This window comes from Emydura macquarii, unplaced genomic scaffold (assembly GCF_026122565.2).
Source record: "Emydura macquarii macquarii isolate MOO-44397 ecotype Brisbane River unplaced genomic scaffold, CSIRO-AGI_Emac_v2 contig_1027, whole genome shotgun sequence".
In the NCBI taxonomy this organism is placed as follows: domain Eukaryota; kingdom Metazoa; phylum Chordata; order Testudines; family Chelidae; genus Emydura; species Emydura macquarii.
The window spans coordinates 20,677,220-20,699,216 of NW_027131164.1; the positions used below are offsets into that span (position 1 = coordinate 20,677,220).

Here is a 21,997-nt window from a genome sequence, read left to right on the forward strand (position 1 = left end):
ATAACCAAGAGAACAAAGAACACAATGTTCCCAAATTGTAATTTTCCTAATGAAACTCTGGTAATCTCTTCTGTGTGTTTTTTTTTTTTAATTTAAAATATTTAAATTAATTTCACTGAATTTGATACCAATTTAAAGGTGTACAATTGTAATAATTCACAGGTCTAGTACTCTAAACGTCAAGCAGATAAAATATAGAAGTCGCAGATAGAAGAAAGAATGAACAGCCATTCTTTAAAGTGTATCTATCACTGTGTAATTCAATAAGAACAGAACATCCTCTTCAGAGAGTTATTCCTTAAATACATAGCAATTTTACATGTTCACAAGAAAAAGATGCTCACAATGTTAGCCTGTGCTCTTGGTAGATACAGCTATGATAATAGTTTGTAGCAGAAGTCTTTCAAAAATTATTTACTATACTTCTTACTATCCCTTAATGGAAATTTCCAAAGTTTATTCAGAATTTCCAAATTAAAAACTCAGTTCAATCTACGGAAGGGTCTTAACACCCAAAATTGCATGAATATAACTTTTACTGAAAGATAAGCATGCTGTGCTTCATCTTACACTAGGACCTCTTTCTAGGTCCTCACATCCAGACTATGTCTAAATCTTACAGATAGAATGGAAAGAAACTCCATGCTTGAATAATAAAACCATAGCTGTAGGAATATACTACCAACCACCTGACCAGGATGGTCATAGTGACTGTGAAATGCTCTGGGAGATTTAGAGAGGCTATAAAAATAGAAAATTGAATAATAATGGGGGATTTCAGCTATCCCAAATTAACTGGATACATGTCACTTTAGGAAGGGATGCAGAAATGAAATTTCTAGACACCATTAATCACTGCTTCTTGGAACAATTAGTCCTGGAACTCAAAAAACATCATAATGGAAGCTCAAATTAAATGTATACCCCAAATTAAAAAAAAAGGTAAGAGGACCAAAAAAGTGTCACTATGGCTAAACAACAAAGTAAGAAAAGTAGTCAGAGGCAAAAAAGCATTCTTTAAAAATTGGAAGTTAAATTCTACTGAGGAAAATAGAAAGGAGCATAAACTCTGGCAAGTGAAATGTAAAAGCATAATTAGGAAGGCCAAAAAAGAATTTAAAGAGCAACAAGCAAAAGACTCAAAAACTAACAGCAAAATAATTTTAAGTACATCAGAAGCAGGAAGCCTGCCAAATAAATAGTGGAGTCACTGAATAACTGAGGTGCTAAAGGAGTTCTCAAGGAAGATAAGGCCATTGCAGAGAAGCTAAATGAATTCTTCATATCAGACTTCCCTGCAAAGGATCTGAGGGAGATTCCCACATTCGAGCCATATTTGTAGGTGACAGATCTGAGTATCTGTCCCACACTGAGGGATTAATAGAGTATGTTTTGGAACAAACTGATAAATTAAACAGTAATAAGTCACCAGAACTAGTTATCAATGGCTCCATGTCTAGCTGGCAGCCGGTCTCAAGTGGAGTGCCCCAGGGGTTGGTCCTGGGGCCAGTTTTGTTCAACATCTTCATTAATGATCTGGAGGATGGGGTAGATTGCACCCTCAGCAAGTTTGCAGATGACTAAGCTGGGGGGAGTGGTAGATACCATGGAATGTAGGGATAGGATACAGAGTGACCTAGACAAATTGGAGGATTAGGCCAAAAGAAATCTGATGAGGTTCAACAAGGAGAAATGCAGAGTCCTGCACCTAGAATGGAAGAATCCCATGCACTGCTACAGACTGGGGACCGACAAGCTAGGCAGCAGTTCTGCAGAAAAGGACCTGGGGGTTACAGTAGATAAGAAGCTGGATATGAGTCAGCTATGTGCCCTGGTTGCCAAGAAGGCTAATAGCATATTAGGCTGTATTAGTAGGAGCATTGCCAGTAGATCGAGGAAAGTGATTATTCCCCTCTATTTGGCATTGGTGAGGCCGCATTTGGAGTATTGTGTCCAGTTTTGGCCCTCCCCACTTCGAAAATGATGTGGACAAGTTGGAGAGAGTCCAGCAGAAGGCAAGAAAAATGATTAGGGGGCTGGAGACAAGACTTATGAGGAGAGTCTGAGGGAACTAGGTTTGTTTAGTCTGCAAAAGAGAAGAATGAGAGGGGATTTGATAGCAGCCTTTAACTACCCGAAAAGGGGTTCCAGGGAGGATGGAGCTAAGCTGTTCTCAGTGGTAGCAGATGACAGAACAAGGAGCAATGGTCTCAGGTTGCAGTGGGGGAGATCTAGGTTGGGTATTAGGAAAACATTTTTCACTAGGAGGGTGGTAAAGCACTGGAATGGGTTACCTAGGGAGGTGGTGGAATTTCCATTTTTAGAGGTTTTTTAAGCTGCGGATTGACAAAGCCCTGGATGGGATGATTTAGCTGAGGTTAGTCCTGCTTTGAGCAGAGTGTTGGACTAGATGACCTCCTGAGGTCCCTTCCAACTCTAATCTTCTATGATTCTATGTGTGAATATGGAGTACCCCTCGATGGGGGAGTGAAAGGTGGTAATGGCAGCTAAATGTACCCTAACTGAGCTATTATGTAGTCTGTTCTGTTTGAGCTGGAGGATATACTCCAGACTGAGAGGTAATGGGGCATGGGCTTGTATACACTTTGGAGTGCACCAGTGTTGGAATCTGTCCCATTTATGAGTGTACGTGCATCTCGTGGTGTCACGCCTACTATGTAGTAAGAAATGTTTTACTTGGTCAGAGCAATGTACTTCTGAACCCCTGAATCAAGAAGGAGACATGCCTTCAGGTGGAGTGTCTATGGGTTGGGGTGATGGACACAGCCATTGTCCTTCGATAGAAGGCAGATTGTCAGAGGAAGGCTGATGGGTAGCACAGTGACATTCGGAGCAGGTAGGTGTACCATACTTGTCAAAGCCAGGTTGGTGCTATCAGTATGATGTGGGATTGATCCTCTTGAATCTTGCATAAGACTTGGAAGAGGAAGGGAAAGGGAGGGGGGGGAGAGGGGAGAAATGCATAGAACAGGATTCCGTTCCAGGTTCTGAGGAAGGCCTCTCCCTCACTGATCCCTGTCTCAGTCCTGCTATGGAGCAAAACTAGGAGCAGCAGGTATTCCACTACATGGCAAAGAGGTCTACTGTAGGATGTCCCCACTGACGTTTTATGGGTTGCAGTACGTTGAAATGCAGTTCACATTCGTGTTCTCATGAGAAGGATTTGCTTAAAGTGTCCACTGTGATGTTCTGGTGCCCAGGGAGGCATGCTGCCAAGATGGAAATGTTGTTTCGGATACAGAAGTTCCACAGTTTGACTACTTCTGAACACAGAGAGTGGGCTCTCGCTGTCCCTGTCTGTTGATATAATACATGCATGCGAGTTTGTCTGTCATCACTCTTACTATGTGATGTTTGAGGATTGATAAGGAGTGTCGACAAGCATTGTGAACTGCTCTTAGTTCTAGCAGATTGATGTGGAGAGTGGACTCAGTGGGTATCCACCTGCCTTGTATCTCGTGTTCTCGCAAATGTGCTCCCCAGCCTATGAGGGAGGCATCAGTGGTTAGGATCATGGTAGATGAGGTTTGGGTGAAAGTGACCCCCGCACAGACGTTGTTGGTGTTTGTCCACCAGAGCAGAGAGTCTTTGACCTCTCTGGGCATGCACAAGGGTTTGTGAACACTGTGTTTGTGTGGTAGGTACACAATGTGGAGCCACCCTTGAAGACATTGCATGTGTAGTTTGGCATGTCTGACAATGAAAGGGGCTGCTGCCATGTTCTCCAAGAGTTGGAAGCAAGTTTGTGCTGAGATTCGGGAGCATGTCCTTGAGCTTGAGATGAGGTCCGTTACTGCTGTGAACCTATGAGGTGGCAGGAATGCTCTTGTATGCTTGTATGGAGTCTAGATGAGCACCAATGAATTCCAGTGTTTGTACTGGCCTCAAAGTAGATTTCTCTATATTTATAAGGAGACTTAAGTTGGTGAAGATGGTCATGATTGCATACAGTGCTTGATGCATGTTGTGTTTGGTCGGGACTTTGAGGAGGAAATCATCCAAATATGGGAAGATCATGATTCCTCTCTTCTGAAGGTGAGCTGCAACGGCCACGAGCACCTTGGAGAAGACCCGTGGTGCTGTCGAGAGGCCAAAGGGGAGTACTTTGTATTGAAGGTGGTTGTTGCCCATGGTGAATCGTAGAAAATGTCTGTGCGCAGACATATGACATCGTGATATAAAAATAGGCATCTTGTAGGTAGAGGGCTGAGAAACAATTCCCCGATTCCAGTGCTGGTATGATAGTGGAGAGGGTGACCATCTTAAATCTTTGTAGTTTGACAGATTTGTTCAGGTTGCACAGATCTAGGATGGGGCACGATCCGCCGGATTTCTTTTGAACTAGGGATTCTATTCTCGCTGTTTCCTGTCCTCTGTGTCTTACAGGGACTGGTTCTATGGCTCCCAATTGCAGAAGATGATTTACTTCCGCTCTGAGGATAGTCTTGTGAGAGGGGTCTCTGAAGACAGACAGGAAGGGGGGTGGCATAGCAAGGAAGGGGATGGACTAGCCTTCCTTGACAATTTCCATGACCAATTTGTCTGAAGTGTTGAGCATCCAAGATGTTAAGAATGGAGCTAGTCAGTTGCCAAACTGATGATCTCTTTGTGATATTGTAGGGGCGGTTGATGAAACAGAGGTGGTGTTCTCAGGCCCTCGACCACACCTTCAAAATTGTTGTTTGTTGGAAGTTCTGAGTGATGTAGGATCCTTGTGTGGTGGGCTGCCTGCAGTTGTGGTTGTTAGGTGGATGTCGACAATGGTTTTGGTTATCACTATTCCGTTAGGTGTAGTAGGGCTGAGGTTAAGGTCGGGGGCGGGGGGTGGAGTTGGAATTTCCCTGATTGCCTCTTGGGCTGGGGGATGTAAATGCCCAAGAATCTTAGGGTTGCCCTAGAATCTTTTAACAAATTGCGCAAGTTGTCAGTGCACGCTGAGTAGAGCTTTTGGCCATCAAATGGTAGGTCTTCCACTGTAATTTGGACTTCTTTGGGAAAACCTGAAAGGTGCAACCGGGGTGCATGTCACCTCACCACTGTGGTAGCGATGGAGCGGGCTGTAGTGTCTGCTGAATCTAAAGAGTTTTGGAGAGCATGTGAGCTATAAGATGACCTTTTGCTATCAGAGGTAGGAACTGCTGCTTTTTAGCCTCCGAGAGGTATTGGCAGAGTTCCTCTAGTTTAGAATAGTTCTTAAAGTTATATTTGGCCATGAGGGCTTGAGGTTTTAAACTGGAGAGAGGCAGATGAATAAGACTTCCTGCTGAACAGGTCCAGGCATTTGCATCACAATCAGGATGTGAAGATCGGGATTTATAGAACTTGTTCTTTTCCTGTATAGCATTCACTACCAGAGAGTTGGGGGCAGGATGAGAAAATAAGAACTCAGCTTTCTTACCTGGCATACAGAATTTCTCATCTGCAAATTTGCAGGTATGCGGCATAGAAGATGGAGTTTGCCAAAGGATGTTAGCTGGCTGAGGTAATGTGCCATTGATTGGTAGTGCTATTTTTGTTGAAGATGCAGGATATTGGTGAGTACGTCCTGTTGGTCTCTAACTTCCTTGAGCTGAATATTTAGATCATCTACTATTCTGCGGAAGAGTTCCTGGAAGCGATGGAAGTCATCGGCAGTGGTAGGGGATGGAGGCATAATGACCTCATCCACTGAGGATGATGAGAAGCGCAGGGTTGGTGTTTACTCTGCCTGTTCTTGCTCATGTCCCTCCTCATACTCAGGCTCTTGTTGTATCTGAGAGAGGTGTTCTTCTGGGGGTCTTGAGATATTAGAGGATGGAATAGATGCAGGGCATCAGGTGGATTGACATGCTGGTGGGTTTCCCAACTGGCCCAAGGGTCCCAGTTGGATGGTAATGGGATGTGGCTGCATCCAAAAGGGGACCTGCCAGGATTGGGTACCCTGAGGTGTTACAGGATAGGGTTGCAGAGTGAAGGGTAATTGGCTTGAGGGTGAGGGAGCAATAGACCAGGTGTACTCGTCCTCCTCTTCCGCTAGATCACTTGGGAAAGAAGTCATGACTCAATGGTGAGTGTGGAGCTTGAGCTGGGTCAGGCCTGAGATGTGGGGACTCAGGAGTGTCTGAAATCATTAGGTCAGAGGTATCAAAACTCTTGAGGTGCCAATGGTGCCATTGTGTGCTTTTCATGGTAGGCAGTTGGTGGCGCTATGGAAGAGGATGAGGCCAGCTTGGGCAGAGCTAGGGACCTGGTCGGAGCTGAAGTTTTCTTTGGTGCCAATTTCTGTACCGTTGGATGTCTCAGCACCATGAAAGGCTTCAGTAATGTTGCTAAATTTGAAAACTAGCTTCAGTCACTGCACACCGAAGATGGTGCCTATAGTTGTTCATGTGCCCTGGAGTGGTCCCTTGAGTTTGAGGTTTTGGGGCTCGATCTTCTTGAGGTTTGCACCCCACTGTTGAGGGGGCTATGAGTGGTGAAAGTGAATGGTGAAAGGGTGGACAGAAAATCATGTGGCCACCCAACAAATGTCTTGCCATGGGACATCGGCAAGAAGGGCAGACGTGGCAACTTGAGCCCGCATGGAATGGGCAGTGATGCAAGGTGATGGAGAGACTCAGGAAAGGGAGTAACACTCTGCGATGCATTGGGAGATCCATTTGGAGAGGAAAGTGCGTGGCCGCAGCAGCATTCCATAATGGAGGCAGAGTTTGGGCAAGGCTTGGAAAGCACAGGTGCTTTGTAGATAGAAGGCCAGCACGTGGCAGACATCGAGGGAATGTAGCATGTGCTCTTTGGGGAAGGCGTGCAGTTTAGGGTAAAAAGTTAGGAGATTAATGGATTGGTTGAGGTGGAACTGAGAGACACATTAAGGAGGAATTTTGGATGGAGTCGTAAGGAGACCTTGTTCTTGTGAAAGACCGTAAAAAGTGGGTCAGCCATCATGGCCACCCATTCGCTAACCTATCAAGCACAGGAGATGGCCACCAAGATCATCTTCATGGAGAGGTGAGGAGGGAGCAAGTGGCCAGGGGGTTCAAAGTGCAGCTTGGTGTGGGTCGAGAGGAGGAGGTTAAGGTCCCAAGGAGGGGTGGGTTTCTGGACCAATCGGAAGGTGCTGAGGAGACCATGGAGGAAAGGAGTCATGTTTGGGTGGCTTAAGGCAGAGAAGCCTTCAGCTGATGGGACGAAGGCACTGAGTACCGCTAGATGGACTCGGATGGAGGAGTGTCCCGACAGTCGAAGGTGAAGAAGTTAGTTGAAGATGAAAACTGAGTCCAGGGGATGGGGTGATGGGATGCCCACACAATGAAGCATCTCCACTTGGCTTGGTAGCATGCCCTAGTGGACAGCATCTGCTATGTGAGACAACGTCACACACTAGTGTGGAGCACACATTGTCTGTGTGCGAGCCCCATCCAAATACCAAGTCGTGTGGTGAAGCAGTTCTGGGTTGGGGGTGTCGGACATGACTGTGTGCCTGTGTGAGGAGATTTGGGAGAGGGGAGGCAGATTGGAGGGCAAGTGGAGAGGTGAAAGATGTCAGTGAACCAGTACTGGCAAGACCAAAAGGGAACAATGAGGATGAAGACTGCCCATTCCCACCACATTTTGTGGAAGATCTGTGGGAGGAGCGGTATATGGGTGGGAAGGCTTATTGGAGTCTGGGTGACCAGGGGAGAAGAAGTGCATCGCCCTGAGAGCCTTGCACAAGAGCGCCCCTGAAACAGAAGAGGGGAAGCTTGTGGTTGATCACAGTGGCAAAGAGGTCCCAGCATGGCATGCCCCACTGACAGAAGATGGAGTGGAGAGTGGGGTCGTGGAGCTTACACTCATGATTGTTGTGAAAGGAGCAACTAAGAGTATCTTCAAGGGTGTTGTTGGTGCCTGAAAGATGGGCTGCGTGAAGTGTGATCCTGGGCCTAAGGCACCAGTTCCAGAGGTGAATGGCTTCCATGCAAAGAGCTGGAGACCAGGTTCCGCCCTGTTTGTTTACATAGACAATGGCCATCATGTTGCTGGAGAGGAGTTGTACATGATGGGAGTGGATGGCTGACAAGCAAAGCAGACGGCTCACATTTTTAGGATGTTGATGTGCATCGTGGCTTCTCTGGAGGACCAGAGTTCCCCATTCCATAAGCAAAGTGTCTGTGGTGAGAGCGGTGCAGGGCATAGGAGGTTTGAAGGGGGTGATGGCCACGACCTTGGATGGGTTGCATTACCATGAGAGGGAAGTGAAGACTGGGGGGGGGGAGGGGGAAGAGGACCCATTTGTTGAGGTGATCCACTTGCAGGTCATAGATAGTCCAAAGCCACAATTGAAGGCATCTCATGTATAGGCAAGCATACATGGGTGATGGAAGTGCAGGATGCCATATGGCTGAGGAGGGAGAGGAACTGGCTGAGGCGTGTGGAGGGACAACAGCGGAGTTATGTAATGAGGAAAATGAGGGCAGCGAAGCAGTCCACTAATAGAAAGGCTCGTCCTGCAAGCCAATCTAATTGAGCTCCTATGAAAATAAGCTCACGGATAGGCATGAGGGTCGACTTGTCCTTGTTGATGCAGATCCCTAAGTCAGCGAGGAGGTCTTACAAAGCACAGGTAGTGAAGAGGAGACATTCTTGGATGACACAACCAGGAGCCAGTCATCTAGGGTATGGGAACAATGAGTGGCCAAGGCAGTCTCATATAGGTCACAATGACCGCAAAGTGAATAGTGAAAATGTCCCCACTACAAAGCAAAGGAATTTCTGATTGGCGGGATGTATGCCCACATGAAAATATGCATCCTTCACATCGAGAGCCACGAACCAGGCTCCAGAGGGAAGGCAGGGGATAATGTGGGGGAGGGAGACCATGCAGAAGTGGAACTTGCGGATAAAACAGTTCAGAGCCCAGAGGTCTAAAATGGGGCAAAGACCACCCCTTTCTTCAATATGAGGAGAAAGGGGGAGTAGAATCCATGGCCATGGTAGTAGCGTGGGACATGTTTTATTGTGCCCTTTTGTAGGAGGGTGTGCACTTCCTCTCCAAGGATAGTGTTTAGATGGATCCCAAGGGCCCCCATGGGGAGGGTGACGAGGAGGGAAGGAGAGGAACTCTAAGAGGTACTCCTGGTGTATGATGTCCAACATCCAACGATCAGTGGTAATCTTGCTCCAATTGCCAGCAAACTGAGCAAGACAGCCTCCAAAAATACCTGGAGAACCTGCAGAAGTGGAGGAAGGATCGCAGGTCTCAAAGGAGGAGTCAAAATGGATGTTTGGAAGGGCTTTGAGGGAACAAGGAGGTGGTAGAGATGGTAACGGTGGGGCATCAAGGTCATTGATATCATTGGCGGAGACAGGACTGATCCTGCTGGCGTGGAGGGTAAGGTTGACAGGCAGGGCAGGTAGCGTTGCAGGGGCGGAAGAAAGCCCAGTGCTGGTGGTGAGTTGGGGCCGGAGTGCAAAGACCTAGGGGCCACAGTGTGGCACAAGCGTCCTTGAGCAAATGAAGACATTCGTTGGTCTTGTCACTGCAAAGCTTCTGGTTATCAAATGGGAGATCCTCAAGAGTAGCCTGGACCTCCTTTGGGAAACCTGAAGTCTGAATCCAGGAGTCCCTATGCAGCACTACTCCCGAGGCCAAGGAGTATCTGTTGCATCCACTGTGGCTTGGAGAGTCACCTTGGCTACCAATTTGCCCTCCTCCATCAGGGACTTAAGCTTGGCCTGCCTATTCTCCAGAAGGCAGCCCTGAAATTCCACTAGTTTATTGAACCACAGGAAGTCGTATTTTGCCAGTATAGCTGGTAACTGGCAATGTGGAACTACAGCCCTATTGAGGTAAAGACTTTGCCCCAATGAGGTCAAGTTTCTTGGACACTCGATCCTGAGGGGTGGTCTTGAAGTGCTGCTGTCGGATGTGCTCAGTTCCTGTTTGAATCGCTAAAGAATTGGGTGGTGGATGCATAAACAGGAAGTATATATCTTTGGAAGGGACAAAATAGTGCTGTTCCACTGCTTAGGTTAGGCACACATTATGCTGGGGCATACCAGAGAGCCTGAAACAGTTGAAGGAGTGCACTATAGATGGGAAGAGCAATGCATGAGGACCTAGCCAGCTGGCAAATATCCAGGAACGCGTCCTGGGGATCCTTCACATCTTCAATCGGGAGATTGAGGGACCCCGCCATCAACAGAGTAGGTCCTCATATTGAGCATGGTCATCCGGAGACAAAAGAAAAGGCCGGATGAGCACCTCATCCAAGAATTAAGAGGCTACCATCAGGATCGCTGGTGGCGAAGGTGTGGTGGTGTTACGGGGTTCCTCATGGACAGAGGGAGGAGCAGTTTAGACGAGCAAAGGCCTACAATGAGATAGTGGTGGTGCCCCGAGGCCACGATAGGAGTCCCAAGGATGCCAGTAGGACCAAGCATACGGATCCACTGGTACTGGTGGCCCTCGAGGGTACCGGAACCAAGCCTTAGCGGAAGTTCCATACGCCAGTGCATAGGGCAGGCGTTGCAGCTCTGGACTATAAGAACATGTCGGTGAAAAGGCAGGGTCCTGCTCCAAGGACCACTCAGAATAGAAAAGTTGGTCCAGGAAGGTGGTGTCATCGGAACAGCTGGAGCTGGCAGTACAGAGTAGCTCTGTGATGATGTCCCAGCCTGCTGGACTGATGATGCAAAGAGGAGCAGAGTAGGATGATGGGCTCATCCACTGGTGATGGAGGCTGCATGGTCCCTGGAGATCTGGGATACAGTGGAGAACCAGCATATGGTAGAAGCCAGGGGCGTAAGAGGCAACAAACGTCTGGGTGTGCATGGAATCGGACATGAGATGCCAGATGGTCCTAGTGGTGTGGACAGAGCTGGGGATGAAGGCCCTGTAACTGAGGCTGAAGATGACGCCGACTGGTCTCGACAACGTTTCAGCCATCTGAGTCTTCTTGGACGGTGAAGCAACCAAATCATCGCATGACTTCTCACCCGACCTGGCTCAGGGAGGCAACGCTGCATTCAGGGGCAGTCTATCTCGGTGAGCTGCCATTGTGCCCATGAGTGTATTTCTTATGAGCAGGGTGGGGCTTCATCAGTGACTCTGATACTGCTGGTGATGCCAAAGCCAGTGATGCTGCTCTGGAAGACACAGAAGCACTCACAGATGGTGAGGCTGGAGGCTCCAGTGAATCCACCGGTGACACAGTCAAGTGCGCACACGGGCAAATCACCTCCTCTATGAGGTGCTTTCAGAGCCAAAGCTCTCTGGCCTCACGGGTCTGCAGCGGAAAACAGCAGCAGATGGTGCAGTGGGCAATGATGTGGACTTCACCCAGACAATAAAGGCAATGTTGGTGCTCATGGCTCACAAAGAAGGATCATGGGCACGAAGCACAGCTTTTAAAGCTGGCTTGCTGGGGCATAGTTCCCCTCAGTGAATGGGACACCCAACATGGGGTGAAGTAGCAAAAAAAAACCTAACTAACTACTATACTAATAAACTTTGAAAAACTACATACAACAATACAGGAAGAAATTACGCAGTATGAATGAGGAGAAAGGGTTTCCGACTCTGCCATGTTGTAGTAAGAGGGAACCGGAGGAGTGTCAACCCACATAGTCTCATAAGACCTCGGACGCACCACATGGCCGATGCATGATGCACACACGGGTTGACGGACACTACTAGGAACAATTCCAGCTCCCAGCACACAGCGCATATGCACGTCCCATGTTGGGAATTCACCTAGGGACTAGCACTTGAAGAACACCTGCATTTTAATTATAGATAATAGTTCTTAAAACTACAAATACGTGTTACAGGGTGTTTTCTCATTGTGTGAATTAAATAAAACCAGTTGTTTTAAAAAGAAAACTTTGTAAACATCTACCACGTAGAACCATAACATCCCTTCATATGGGTCAACAGCAGGATTTGAACCTTCAGATCAGAAATCTACCATTTGACCTACAAGAGTAATTACTAGTCTCTACTTAGTTCAGCCACTGGTACATGATTTTACACACACTTTCCCAGTGTATATGCCTATTTTCTAGACAGTAGTAGTATACTGAAGATCTGAAACTGTTGATTCAGTATCAGGCTCTAGGAGAAGAGTGTGGTTTAACAGTAGAATCAAGATAACATTTATTCAACTGGGGCTCAAAAGCTAGGATTTGAGTCTATCACATTAAAGTCCTGGGTTTTATACCTGCAGTAAACTTGTGTAACCACTCTAAGTTTTTGTAGAATAGGTAGGCAGTTCACCTTCTTGACTGGTGAGGTGCACAGGAATAAAAGCTAGAGCTGGTCAAAAAAAACCTGATGAAACATTTTTCCAATCAAAACCAAAATATTTTGTGGAAACATATTAGTTTCAACTCAAATTTTGTTGTGAAGTTCTCTCAGGTCCAGGAAGGAATGTCTGGTCAGAGACAAATAGACTCTTTCAGAATAGCCAAGGCTCATCTGTCTGATTCAGAGCAGGGACTTGAACTTGTATCTCCCACATCCCAGGTGAGTGCCCTAACTACTGGGGGCTATTGGTTATTGTGCAGTGTGTTGCTCTCATGATTTTCCACAAAAAAATTCCAAATATCTTATTCCTCCAATGAGGAATGAAAACAAATTTCAAAAATCAACATTTTTTGTGAAACAGAAATGTTGTTTTCTGGTCAGCCCCTAATATATACCCCAATAGTACAGATGAGATTTAAACTCATTAGCTCCTCTTTCATAGCTCAGAGAACTTTTCCCCAAACTACTGGGATATTTAGAAGGGGAGTTTCACTGTCTCCCTGACATCCCTACGTGTCTCATGTTATGCTGTTACTGATCAAATTCTGCCAAGCTTTTTTATTTATTTATTACACAATTTTGATGGATAATATCCATGTTTATTTTGTAAGCTTTTTATTCTATTTTTATCTATTTAAATTTTCACAGTGGAGGAAATTATTGGAGCGGTCAGACAATAATGATGTAATGACTGTAGATGATGAGATTCAAAAAGTTAACAATTTTATAAAGCTTTAAAAACACAAACTCTCCATATCACATATCAGAAAATATAAAGTAAATATCCTTAAATCAAATTCTAGTAAGTTCTAAAACAGCATTTTTCTTACTTTGCCTATCTATACATTTCAATCATCATTACTGGAAATATTTTTAGTGGATTTGTGTGTATACAGTGAAATCAATGTTTACTGACATTTACTGATAAAAACCTAATCCTTCCAAGCCTGCTGTTAGGCCTGGTCTACACTGGCAACGGAGGTCGACGTAACATCACTTATGTCGATCTCTGAAAGCCTGCGTCTACACTGGCATGGCAGTCCTGTCGATTTGACACACAGTAAATGTCGACATAATAAAACCACCTCTGCAAGTGGCGTAGCACCTAATTCAATTTTATTGGTTCGATTTTGCGTCATTGTAGACAGAGCGTAACGTAATTTGACATTCACGGCCTTCGGGAGGTATCCCACAATGCCCCATTGTGACTGCTCTGGACATTCGTGCTCTGCTGTTATGTGGTCACGCTCACCGGAAATGGCCCCTCCCCTCATGCCCTGGGAAAATTTCAATTTTCATTTCCTGCCCAGCCAGCGTGGAGAGAGCTTGTAGCTGAACTCATGGCTACCACAAGGCCTAAATGCGCTCCAGCATGGAATCGACCAGAGGTCTTAGATCTCATCCATCTTTGGGGCAAGGAGTCCGTTATGGTTCAGCTCAGAGCCAGCAAAAGAAATTTGGACATTTACGGGAAAGATATCCCAAGGCATGTTGGAGAAGGGGCACAACAGGGACATGCAGCAGTGCTGCATGAAGATCAAGGAGCTACGGCAGGCATATAAAAAGGCCAGGGAAGCTACCAGCCATTCTGGCTCCTCGCCCAAAAAATGCCACTTCTACGAGGAGCTGCATGCCATTCTTGGTGGGGACCCCACCCCGGTGCCCCCACGCAGCATCAATACCTCCGCTCCATCCCCTTTCCAGGGACAATGATGAGGACTCCATGGACAAGGAGGAGGAGGAGAAGAGCAGGTTGCAAGAGAGCGGGGTGTCCCTTCTCCCAGACAGTCAGGACCTATTCCTGACCCCAGAGCAGTCCAGCAGCACGCAGGACAGCACTAACGATCCTGGGGAAGGCACATGTGGTGAGGTTTTTTTTTCTTCTTAGTAGTTATGTTCTTTTTTAAGGGCGGGGGGAGGGGAACAGGATTTCAGGGGTTTAGCATACTGTCTTGGAGGGCTACTCCTGGAACAGATTATTTATGTGCAGAGATATGCTCCGAGAATCACCAGTTGATATCTCAAGGAAACTTTCATATAGGTAATCTGTTATCCTTTGCAAAAGGTTTCTGGGCAGGGCAGTCTTGTTCCTGCCTCCCCGGTAGGATACTTTGCCATGCCACGCTGCAATCAAGGGAGCTGGAATCATGGCGGAACACAGCGCAGCAGCATAAGGGCCAGGCTGGTACCCCACTGCGTGCAGCAAATCTTCCCGTTCCTCATGCGTTACCCTGAGGAGACTGATATTGCTCATGGTCACCTAGGAAAGACAGTGCATGTTTATTCCCCATTGTATTGTCCCAATAAAGTCACTTTAATTATTTGGCTATGGTTACAGAGGACGATATTAACCACCCCCGCACTGTCCCCAGATACCCTGTGGCCACCTTGTGACAAAATGGTCATCTTAATTAAAACGGGGCACCCAGGCACCCCTCTCATACAGGGCATTTGAAACGAGCTTTTTTAATCCTCTCTAAAGCAGATTAAAGTGCCCCTAGCTTACCATCTCTGCAACGGCACAGTAAGTCGACCCTTCTGGAATGTGCGGAATGGAATGAGGGTCTGTCTTACCCTTGTGCACAGCAAGAGGAGTTTTTTATACATTGTTGCATTTCTTTCATTTCCCTGGGTATGCTAACAATGGCAACGTTGTGCATTTCTTTTCGTTCTGTAAACACCTCGGCTTTAGCCCAGCCTGCTCGAACTGCTGCGGAAAGACTATCACAGATTAGGAAGAGGAAAAAAAAAACAAAACCAAGAGACGACACGTTTGACGAGCTCATGAACGCCGCCGCAGAAACAGAGCTCCGAGCATGGCGGATGACTTTGTCCCAGAACACGGACATGGACAAGGACAGTCGAAGAGCGATGCAGGAGTATAATTGCAGTACCACACATGAGATGCTGCGAATCATGCGCGACCAAGCAGACATGCTCCGGCGGCTTGCGGAACTTCAGGAGGAGCAGCAGCCGGACAAAGTCCCGCTGCAGCCGCTCCATAATGCTCCTCAGTCTATGGCTTTGCTGCCCTCCCCCACCCCCAAGCGGTCTTGGAGGAGAATGACCAGACTGCAGTATGTGGTGCACTCCACCCCGATGGAGGCGAGCAGAAAGCAGCGGCGGTCCCGCTAACAGCTGGCCTGCAAGCAACCACACTACCATTTGAGACTGTGAATGAACACTCGTCCCCCACCCCCACCAACTTGAATGTTCATAAATAAAAGTTTCCATCGTTTCAACACGTTTCTTTATTAAATCATATTTTGCTTGGGAGGGATTTGGAGGTTACTGACGTCCATGGAAGGGGGGATTTTAAGCAAAGGCACATAAAACAGAAATCAGTCCTGCATCTCATTGCAGAACCTGGTTTTCAATACTTCCCTAATGCAAAGTGCTACGCGGTTAGCTCTCAGCATATTGCTGGCATCTGGCTCATAACTGGCAGCCAGTATTTCTGCCTCCACAGCCCAACCCTGGGGAAACCTTTCCCCTTTCGCGTCACACACATTATGAAGAACACAGCATGCAGATATCACTGAGGGGATGTTTTTTTCACTCATGTCCAGCCTAGTGAGGAGACTTCTCCAACGCACATTCAACAACTGCTTAGCCTGTTATTAAAATGCTCTTTGTCACTGTCAAGGTGCCCTGTGTACGTCTTCATTAGCCAAGGGAGCAAGCTCCCACTGTAGATTTACCAACTCTGAACTGATTCCCAACTGAGCAGTAACAGTCGGGGGTTGCCAGCTTCCACAGAGCCACTTCTCCACCGTCAGAGCTTGTCCAAGTGAGTATTCACAAGCTTCAAGGACCAGCTCTGAGCAAAGTTCAAGGAAAGTGGCCTTTCACATATGAAAGTTTTGCAGCCAGTGGTCATCATCCCACAGCTGCATAATGATGCGGTCCTACCAGTCTGTGCTTGTTTCCTGGGACCAGAACCGGTGCTTCATGGACTGCAGATGATGCGTTATGGCCTGCAGCAATCAGGAATTGTTCCGCTCGCTGGCTTGTAGCAGGGCAGGCTCGGTGGCATAGCGGTTGCCTGTGCTTCGGGTTCTCACTCTTCTTTGAAAACACCCCATGATAAGCCGAGATGTATTTGTGACGCTCACAATAATAGTGCAGAGTTGAGCTGGCTTCATGTCTCCGCAGCAATGGCGAGCGCACGGCATAAACAAACGGTGCGAAAATCAGTTTCATGTTTGTTTGGGGCAAGAAGGGAGGGGGAGAGGAACGTTGCATTATGGGACGATGAATCTTGTCCCAACAGCCACCACGGCTAGTTGCACTGTGGGATAACTACCCACAATGCACTGCTTTGGCTGCTGAAACAATTGTGGCGAGTGTGGATGCACGAGCCCGGCACAAGGAGCTTGGTGTGGACATGATCCAGTGACTTCTAAAAATTGGCAGGTGAAAATCGACTTTCAGTAAGTCGACTTCACTCTGCAGTGTAGACATACCCTTAAATATGATAGATTTGACTTGGTGCATTTCTTTTCAGTTATGGAAAGAAATGAAAAATCATGACCCAGACTACTTATATATAACTGATATTACACTAATCAGAGCATGAAGAGCAACACATGAAGCAAAGCACAAATCTGAGAGTTTTTAGATGTCCAAAGGATGTCTGAAAAGAGGTAAGACATCTAGTGAAAAACCTAAAAAGGTCATTTTGAAAATCTTACACTTTCCTCTATAGAAACCTAATTTTCAAACTACCATGAAAAAAAGTCATAGTAGTCTAAGTTTACTTTGTTAATTTTTTGTCATTGTAATGATATTTTTACAAGATACAGCTTCAGTTAAGAATGAGTCAGAATTTTTCAGTTTAACTATGAAGTCATGACCAGCAATTTCATAGTTAGTTTGCAAGTCTCCATTGTCAATGTAAAGGTCAGGAGCAGTACTCCGATCTCTAGAAGGATCTTTTCCGTAAAATATTTAGAGAGAAAAATCCACTGTAAGAGTAACTGGATGTTTTCTAGATTCCCAACCTCTTTGACTATTGTTGTTTCACATCTCTGATGAACAGGAAGAACAATCCAGTTTCCACAGCTTATTGATATCATTCGCCCAAACTCGGTTACATATTCAAACATCGACCTTTAAATTGAAGGGGATGTAATTAACAAATCTAAAATTCAACTAAATCTCTTGTCTGAAAAGAAAACAGAATACTATTAACAAAGACTAGTACTGTGATATTAGCCTTTTAGAAAGGTAACTTTAAAGCGGACCCATGAGGGACAAGAATCCATCTTACAGACTGCAGTCAAGCGTTCTCATAGGGTACGTCTTTACTGATGGCGGCAAATTCATCGCTGTCAGATCAATCTATCTGGATCAACTGAGCGATCAGTGAAGACCTGCTCAATCGATCCAGAAGTCGAGCGTTAAAACCACCCCTTCAAGTGGCGCAGCACAGTGAAGACGCCACGTAGAAGAGGAGTTATGAAGTCAATGGGAGTTATGCAAGCTACTCTGCGTAGCTTGTGTAACTCCCGTCGACTGCTGCTGAATTTGAAGGTATGTGTAAACCAGGCCCTAGTGTCTCTATGAAACTAAGCAGAAACTAATGGAGGACTTCCCTTTGAAGTCTAATACTGCACCAGTGGGACTTGACGTATGTGAGGGTCTAACCTATGTTGGCTGGACTAAGCAAGGCTGGTTGGAAGCAAGGAGTGTTCCCTTCAGAGAAAATCCAGCCACAAGAACAGCAAGACCTCCCTTTCTTACCGTGTCTTCCATTTTAGGTAATTAAAGAACAGGCCTACTGTACTGCACTCTTCCACAAAGTCTCCTTCAGGTATCGTTCAAGATCAGTAGGACTAATGATAGTTGATTGACTTTTAATCATCTGGGAAACCATCTTCTCTTTACTCTTAACAGATTTCTATGGATCGGAAGCTCTCAAAGGAAATGTCTCCACTTCAGCTGGCCACTCTGTGCTCTTTTCCTTACATCCTCCTAAGCATAGTACAACCTCCTCATCCAGAAGGACCCTATTCTGTTCTCCTTTAAGTCCCTTTAAAAGATCTCCTGCCATGTTGACTTTAATGGTTCAAGTTGACTTCTATATAAATTGCATATAAATTGCCTACTTTTATTCCTCTTCCTCAGACCTCTCTGTCCATTTGTTTCTGTCTACTGTTTGCTCTTATGAATTCCTCACATCTGGGACTGTCCCTCATGCATTTAGAAAGTCCCTAACACTTAGTAATCGCTAACAGAAAGGAATAACTCTGCACAACAATACTAATATTTACTCAATGTATTTTGACAATACATATTATATTAGATTTCTATATAAGGCAGGCACCTTTGTTATCCAATAAGCAAGAAATTAAACATAATAACATCCTTCTGAGAAGGAATAAGTCATCACTGAAGAGTCCCTTTTAAGTTAATTTTACTGCCAAAGGTACTTTATTCATCATTAAAAGTGTGCCAGAGGACCAGAATGTACATAAAGAACTGGAAGCTATAAGAATAAGAGTCACAGTAAAAAGGAAACAAACCAGGAATTCTGCCAGAGGTTAAGTATTGAAAAGGCAATTGAAAAACGGATTTCTAGAAATCCAACACATAGAATACATGAACCTCCACTAAAAAATATAAAATGAAAGACTATTTGTAAATGGAACTGAAGGTAGGATGGCAGTTAACATATACAGAACACCTTATCTTGAGAAAGCACAACATTCAGTAAGAGTTAGACAATGAAGTTAGACACCTGGAGAAAAGGTGGTAGAGTTGTGCAGCAGATAGAGACAACTAAGGTGTCAGAGTAAAATATGTCGGGGTTGTTGAGTTTACTACAAAACAAATTAATTCCTTTTTAAAGTAAACACTAGTTGTAAATTTCCCTGCATTCCACTCAGGCATTTTCCTCTTCCTCCTGATTCCAGAATCTCACTGCATCACAGTGTTTTTAAAAGTATACATTACCCAAATAATGAACTGAAATGATTCCACAGACACTAACAGCTGAAGAAAACGGCAGTAAAGGGAAAAGGCAGGGTTGCCAAAAGGTTTCCCTAATGTACGTGTTTTAATAAAAGTTTTTACAGTAATGACAGCTCACTTGTTTAGCTGGAGAAATTCTTTCCTTGACACCAAAACAAGGGTTACAAGACTTTACAAGTGATTAAGAAACAGTCTATAAGAAGTCCCAAAATAGAATGAAAGAATTGTTAAAGAATTATTTTTCATTGTTTTGAATTTCTAACATCTGTCCTGAAATCCATTGAAACATATCTTTTGATACAAGGAGTCAATTCTTTCTAGTGCCATATTTTACATGAAGCAAAACAAAAAACACGAAAATTATAGTACACTTTGAACTTATAATTTCAGTAAAAATCATCATATAACAAAGATGAGGCAAAGAAAAGTGACTTTCATACAGTATTAATGGAAAGTATCCTTCTACACTAATTAAACTATAGTTTAATCACTTTGCTCAATTCATTTGGAATTTCAAAACAAGTTCTTACTTGCAATAATTAAGCTGAACCTCTGATCCTTTAACCTTCAATTCACGCATTTTAAAGAGCATATATTCTGGGGGAGGCGGGCGGGGAGTGTAAAGACAAACATTTTATGGGCTGCAGAAATTGTTTTAATTTGCTTTTGAATGAGATGGAAAACTGAATCCCTAACCACATGTAGTTAGGTGGCCAGTCAAATTTGGAAAACTAACTATACTACAGTTAAGATACATTCATTTTACTTCTAATCTTTTTTTATAGCTTGTTATACATACTCTTTGAAAATTTTCTTGGACCTCTACTTCAGTTATCCCTATAGTTCCTTGCTTTATTTTTTTATTTAATTATTTTAATAGTACTCCAACTTTGGAGAAAAATTAGTAAAGACTGAATAGATGTTTAAAAAGGAAAAGAAAAGAAAAATATTTTAAAAGTATTAGTATACTAATACAAATACATTAAAAATGTTGGCAAAGCCATAGATAGTAAAAACTCAATTCAGGGTGCAGAAAAGATATAAGAATTTGCTTAACATAAATTAACTGAAAAATACATGACATGAAACAAGTTTCATTACATAAGGAACAAATATTTACCTTTGTTGCAAGTTGTGACACTGAAGATGTAACTTCATCATGAAGAAACTGGTCCTTATTCTTAAAAAAAAAAAAAAAAAAAAAGATACTATAGTTAGTTACAGATGGAATGTAAGTACTACTTGTTTCAGAATATTCATACTGCCTTTATTTTACTCAATGGTAAATCATGCAACTCAGTATTTTATAAAGCCTAATAATCTAATGAAAAACAACAGATGTAAACAAAACTTCATTCAGATCAATATTGGTCAAGTTGGGTGAAAAGTTATAAATAGCCAAACCAAAATAGCCAAAATATAAAATTAAAGAACTAAATCTTCTACTGGGGATTATCTTTACCTCAACATTATATTAATGTTGTTTTGATCTATATGTGAAGTCTCATTTTGATGACATGTTTTATATACTACTATCTCATGTATAGAGCTATTTTTCCTTGGATGTAATCTTACTAGTTCTCACAAGTTAAGCAGATTCAAAGCCTGCTCATTATATAGACTGAGAATTCCAAGGAAAATCAAGGTGCTGCAGAAAGTGGTAGAGGCGATTTGATAAGTTGCACATTTCTCTCTAACTCAAAACTAAAACTATTATCCTAGTGGGGCACTAGTATACCATACTGCCACAGGTGCGGTCTTCAAAATGAGACAAAGTAAGATCCTGGCCACTTGGGGTAAGGAAGACATGCATAGAATCTCTAATTAACATTCTGACCAAATACTATTCTGTTTGCCTAAATTACCCACTGTGGGCTATAGTCTCCTACTTCAGGTCCTGTCCCTAAAGGTAGTATAGTGTTTCTGGAACCATTACACTGGCTGTTATAACCCAGAGAAAGCTGCATTTTGGAGGTAAGTATAGTGATCTCCAAATTAGCATGCCTACTGGTTAGAGTACAGGACAATATGAGGTCCTCCTGGGACCAGAAAGAATTAGAAAATTACTTCCTAAGGTTTTTGCAAGTCATTTAACTCTGTATTTTGGTTAGCTATCTTTAAAATGGGAGAATACTACTACAAGTGGGAGGTGAAAGGATTAAAGAGTTACGATTTGTACAGTACTTTAATGATAAAAAAGTGTTATACAAATTCTAAGTATTATTAAATGGTTAATTATTTCTTTTAAAAAATGTTAGGCTTGGAAAAGGAGCTATATTTAAAATAAAATTCCCCCATTTTCACCTCATTCCTTTGTCAGCTCTAAATAGTTGGCCCAGCTTACGAGGCCTTACACTCTACTTGATGGCACTTCTCTGTTTTGACATTTCAGAATGTTGCATCCAATCAATTCAAAATTTCAGGGAATGTCAATGAGGAGAAACTCAAGGGATTAATTCAATAAGCACAAACTTTTTTGTACAAAGATTATACTGTTGACCTACTTTTCTTTCCTCAGTTTCTCTTGTGGTTAAGTAATAAACTAGTCTCTTTTGATCATTCACTTTAATAATACAGTCTAAGATGAGAAACCTGGTTAAACACAAAGAACATATCAAAAGGAGGGTGCACAGGACAAGATACATAAATGGAAAATTACTGATTATTTCCAATCAGTGTGTCAGCCTCATACCAAATACATTCTGGATGTTGAAATCAAAAGCATGCAAAAGTAAA

General features: G+C 44.1%; 1 protein-coding gene across 3 annotated transcripts in view; it reads right to left on the reverse strand.

Moving 5' to 3' along the window:
* Positions 1-21,997, reverse strand: part of TDRP (testis development related protein) — a 48,244-nt gene that overhangs the window by 11,926 nt on the left and 14,321 nt on the right. For all 3 annotated transcript variants that reach the window (XM_067544846.1, XM_067544845.1, XM_067544844.1), the window contains one exon: positions 20,382-20,441. In XM_067544846.1, coding sequence (XP_067400947.1) covers positions 20,382-20,441 — 60 coding nt within the window. The remainder of the gene's footprint in view (positions 1-20,381; positions 20,442-21,997) is intronic.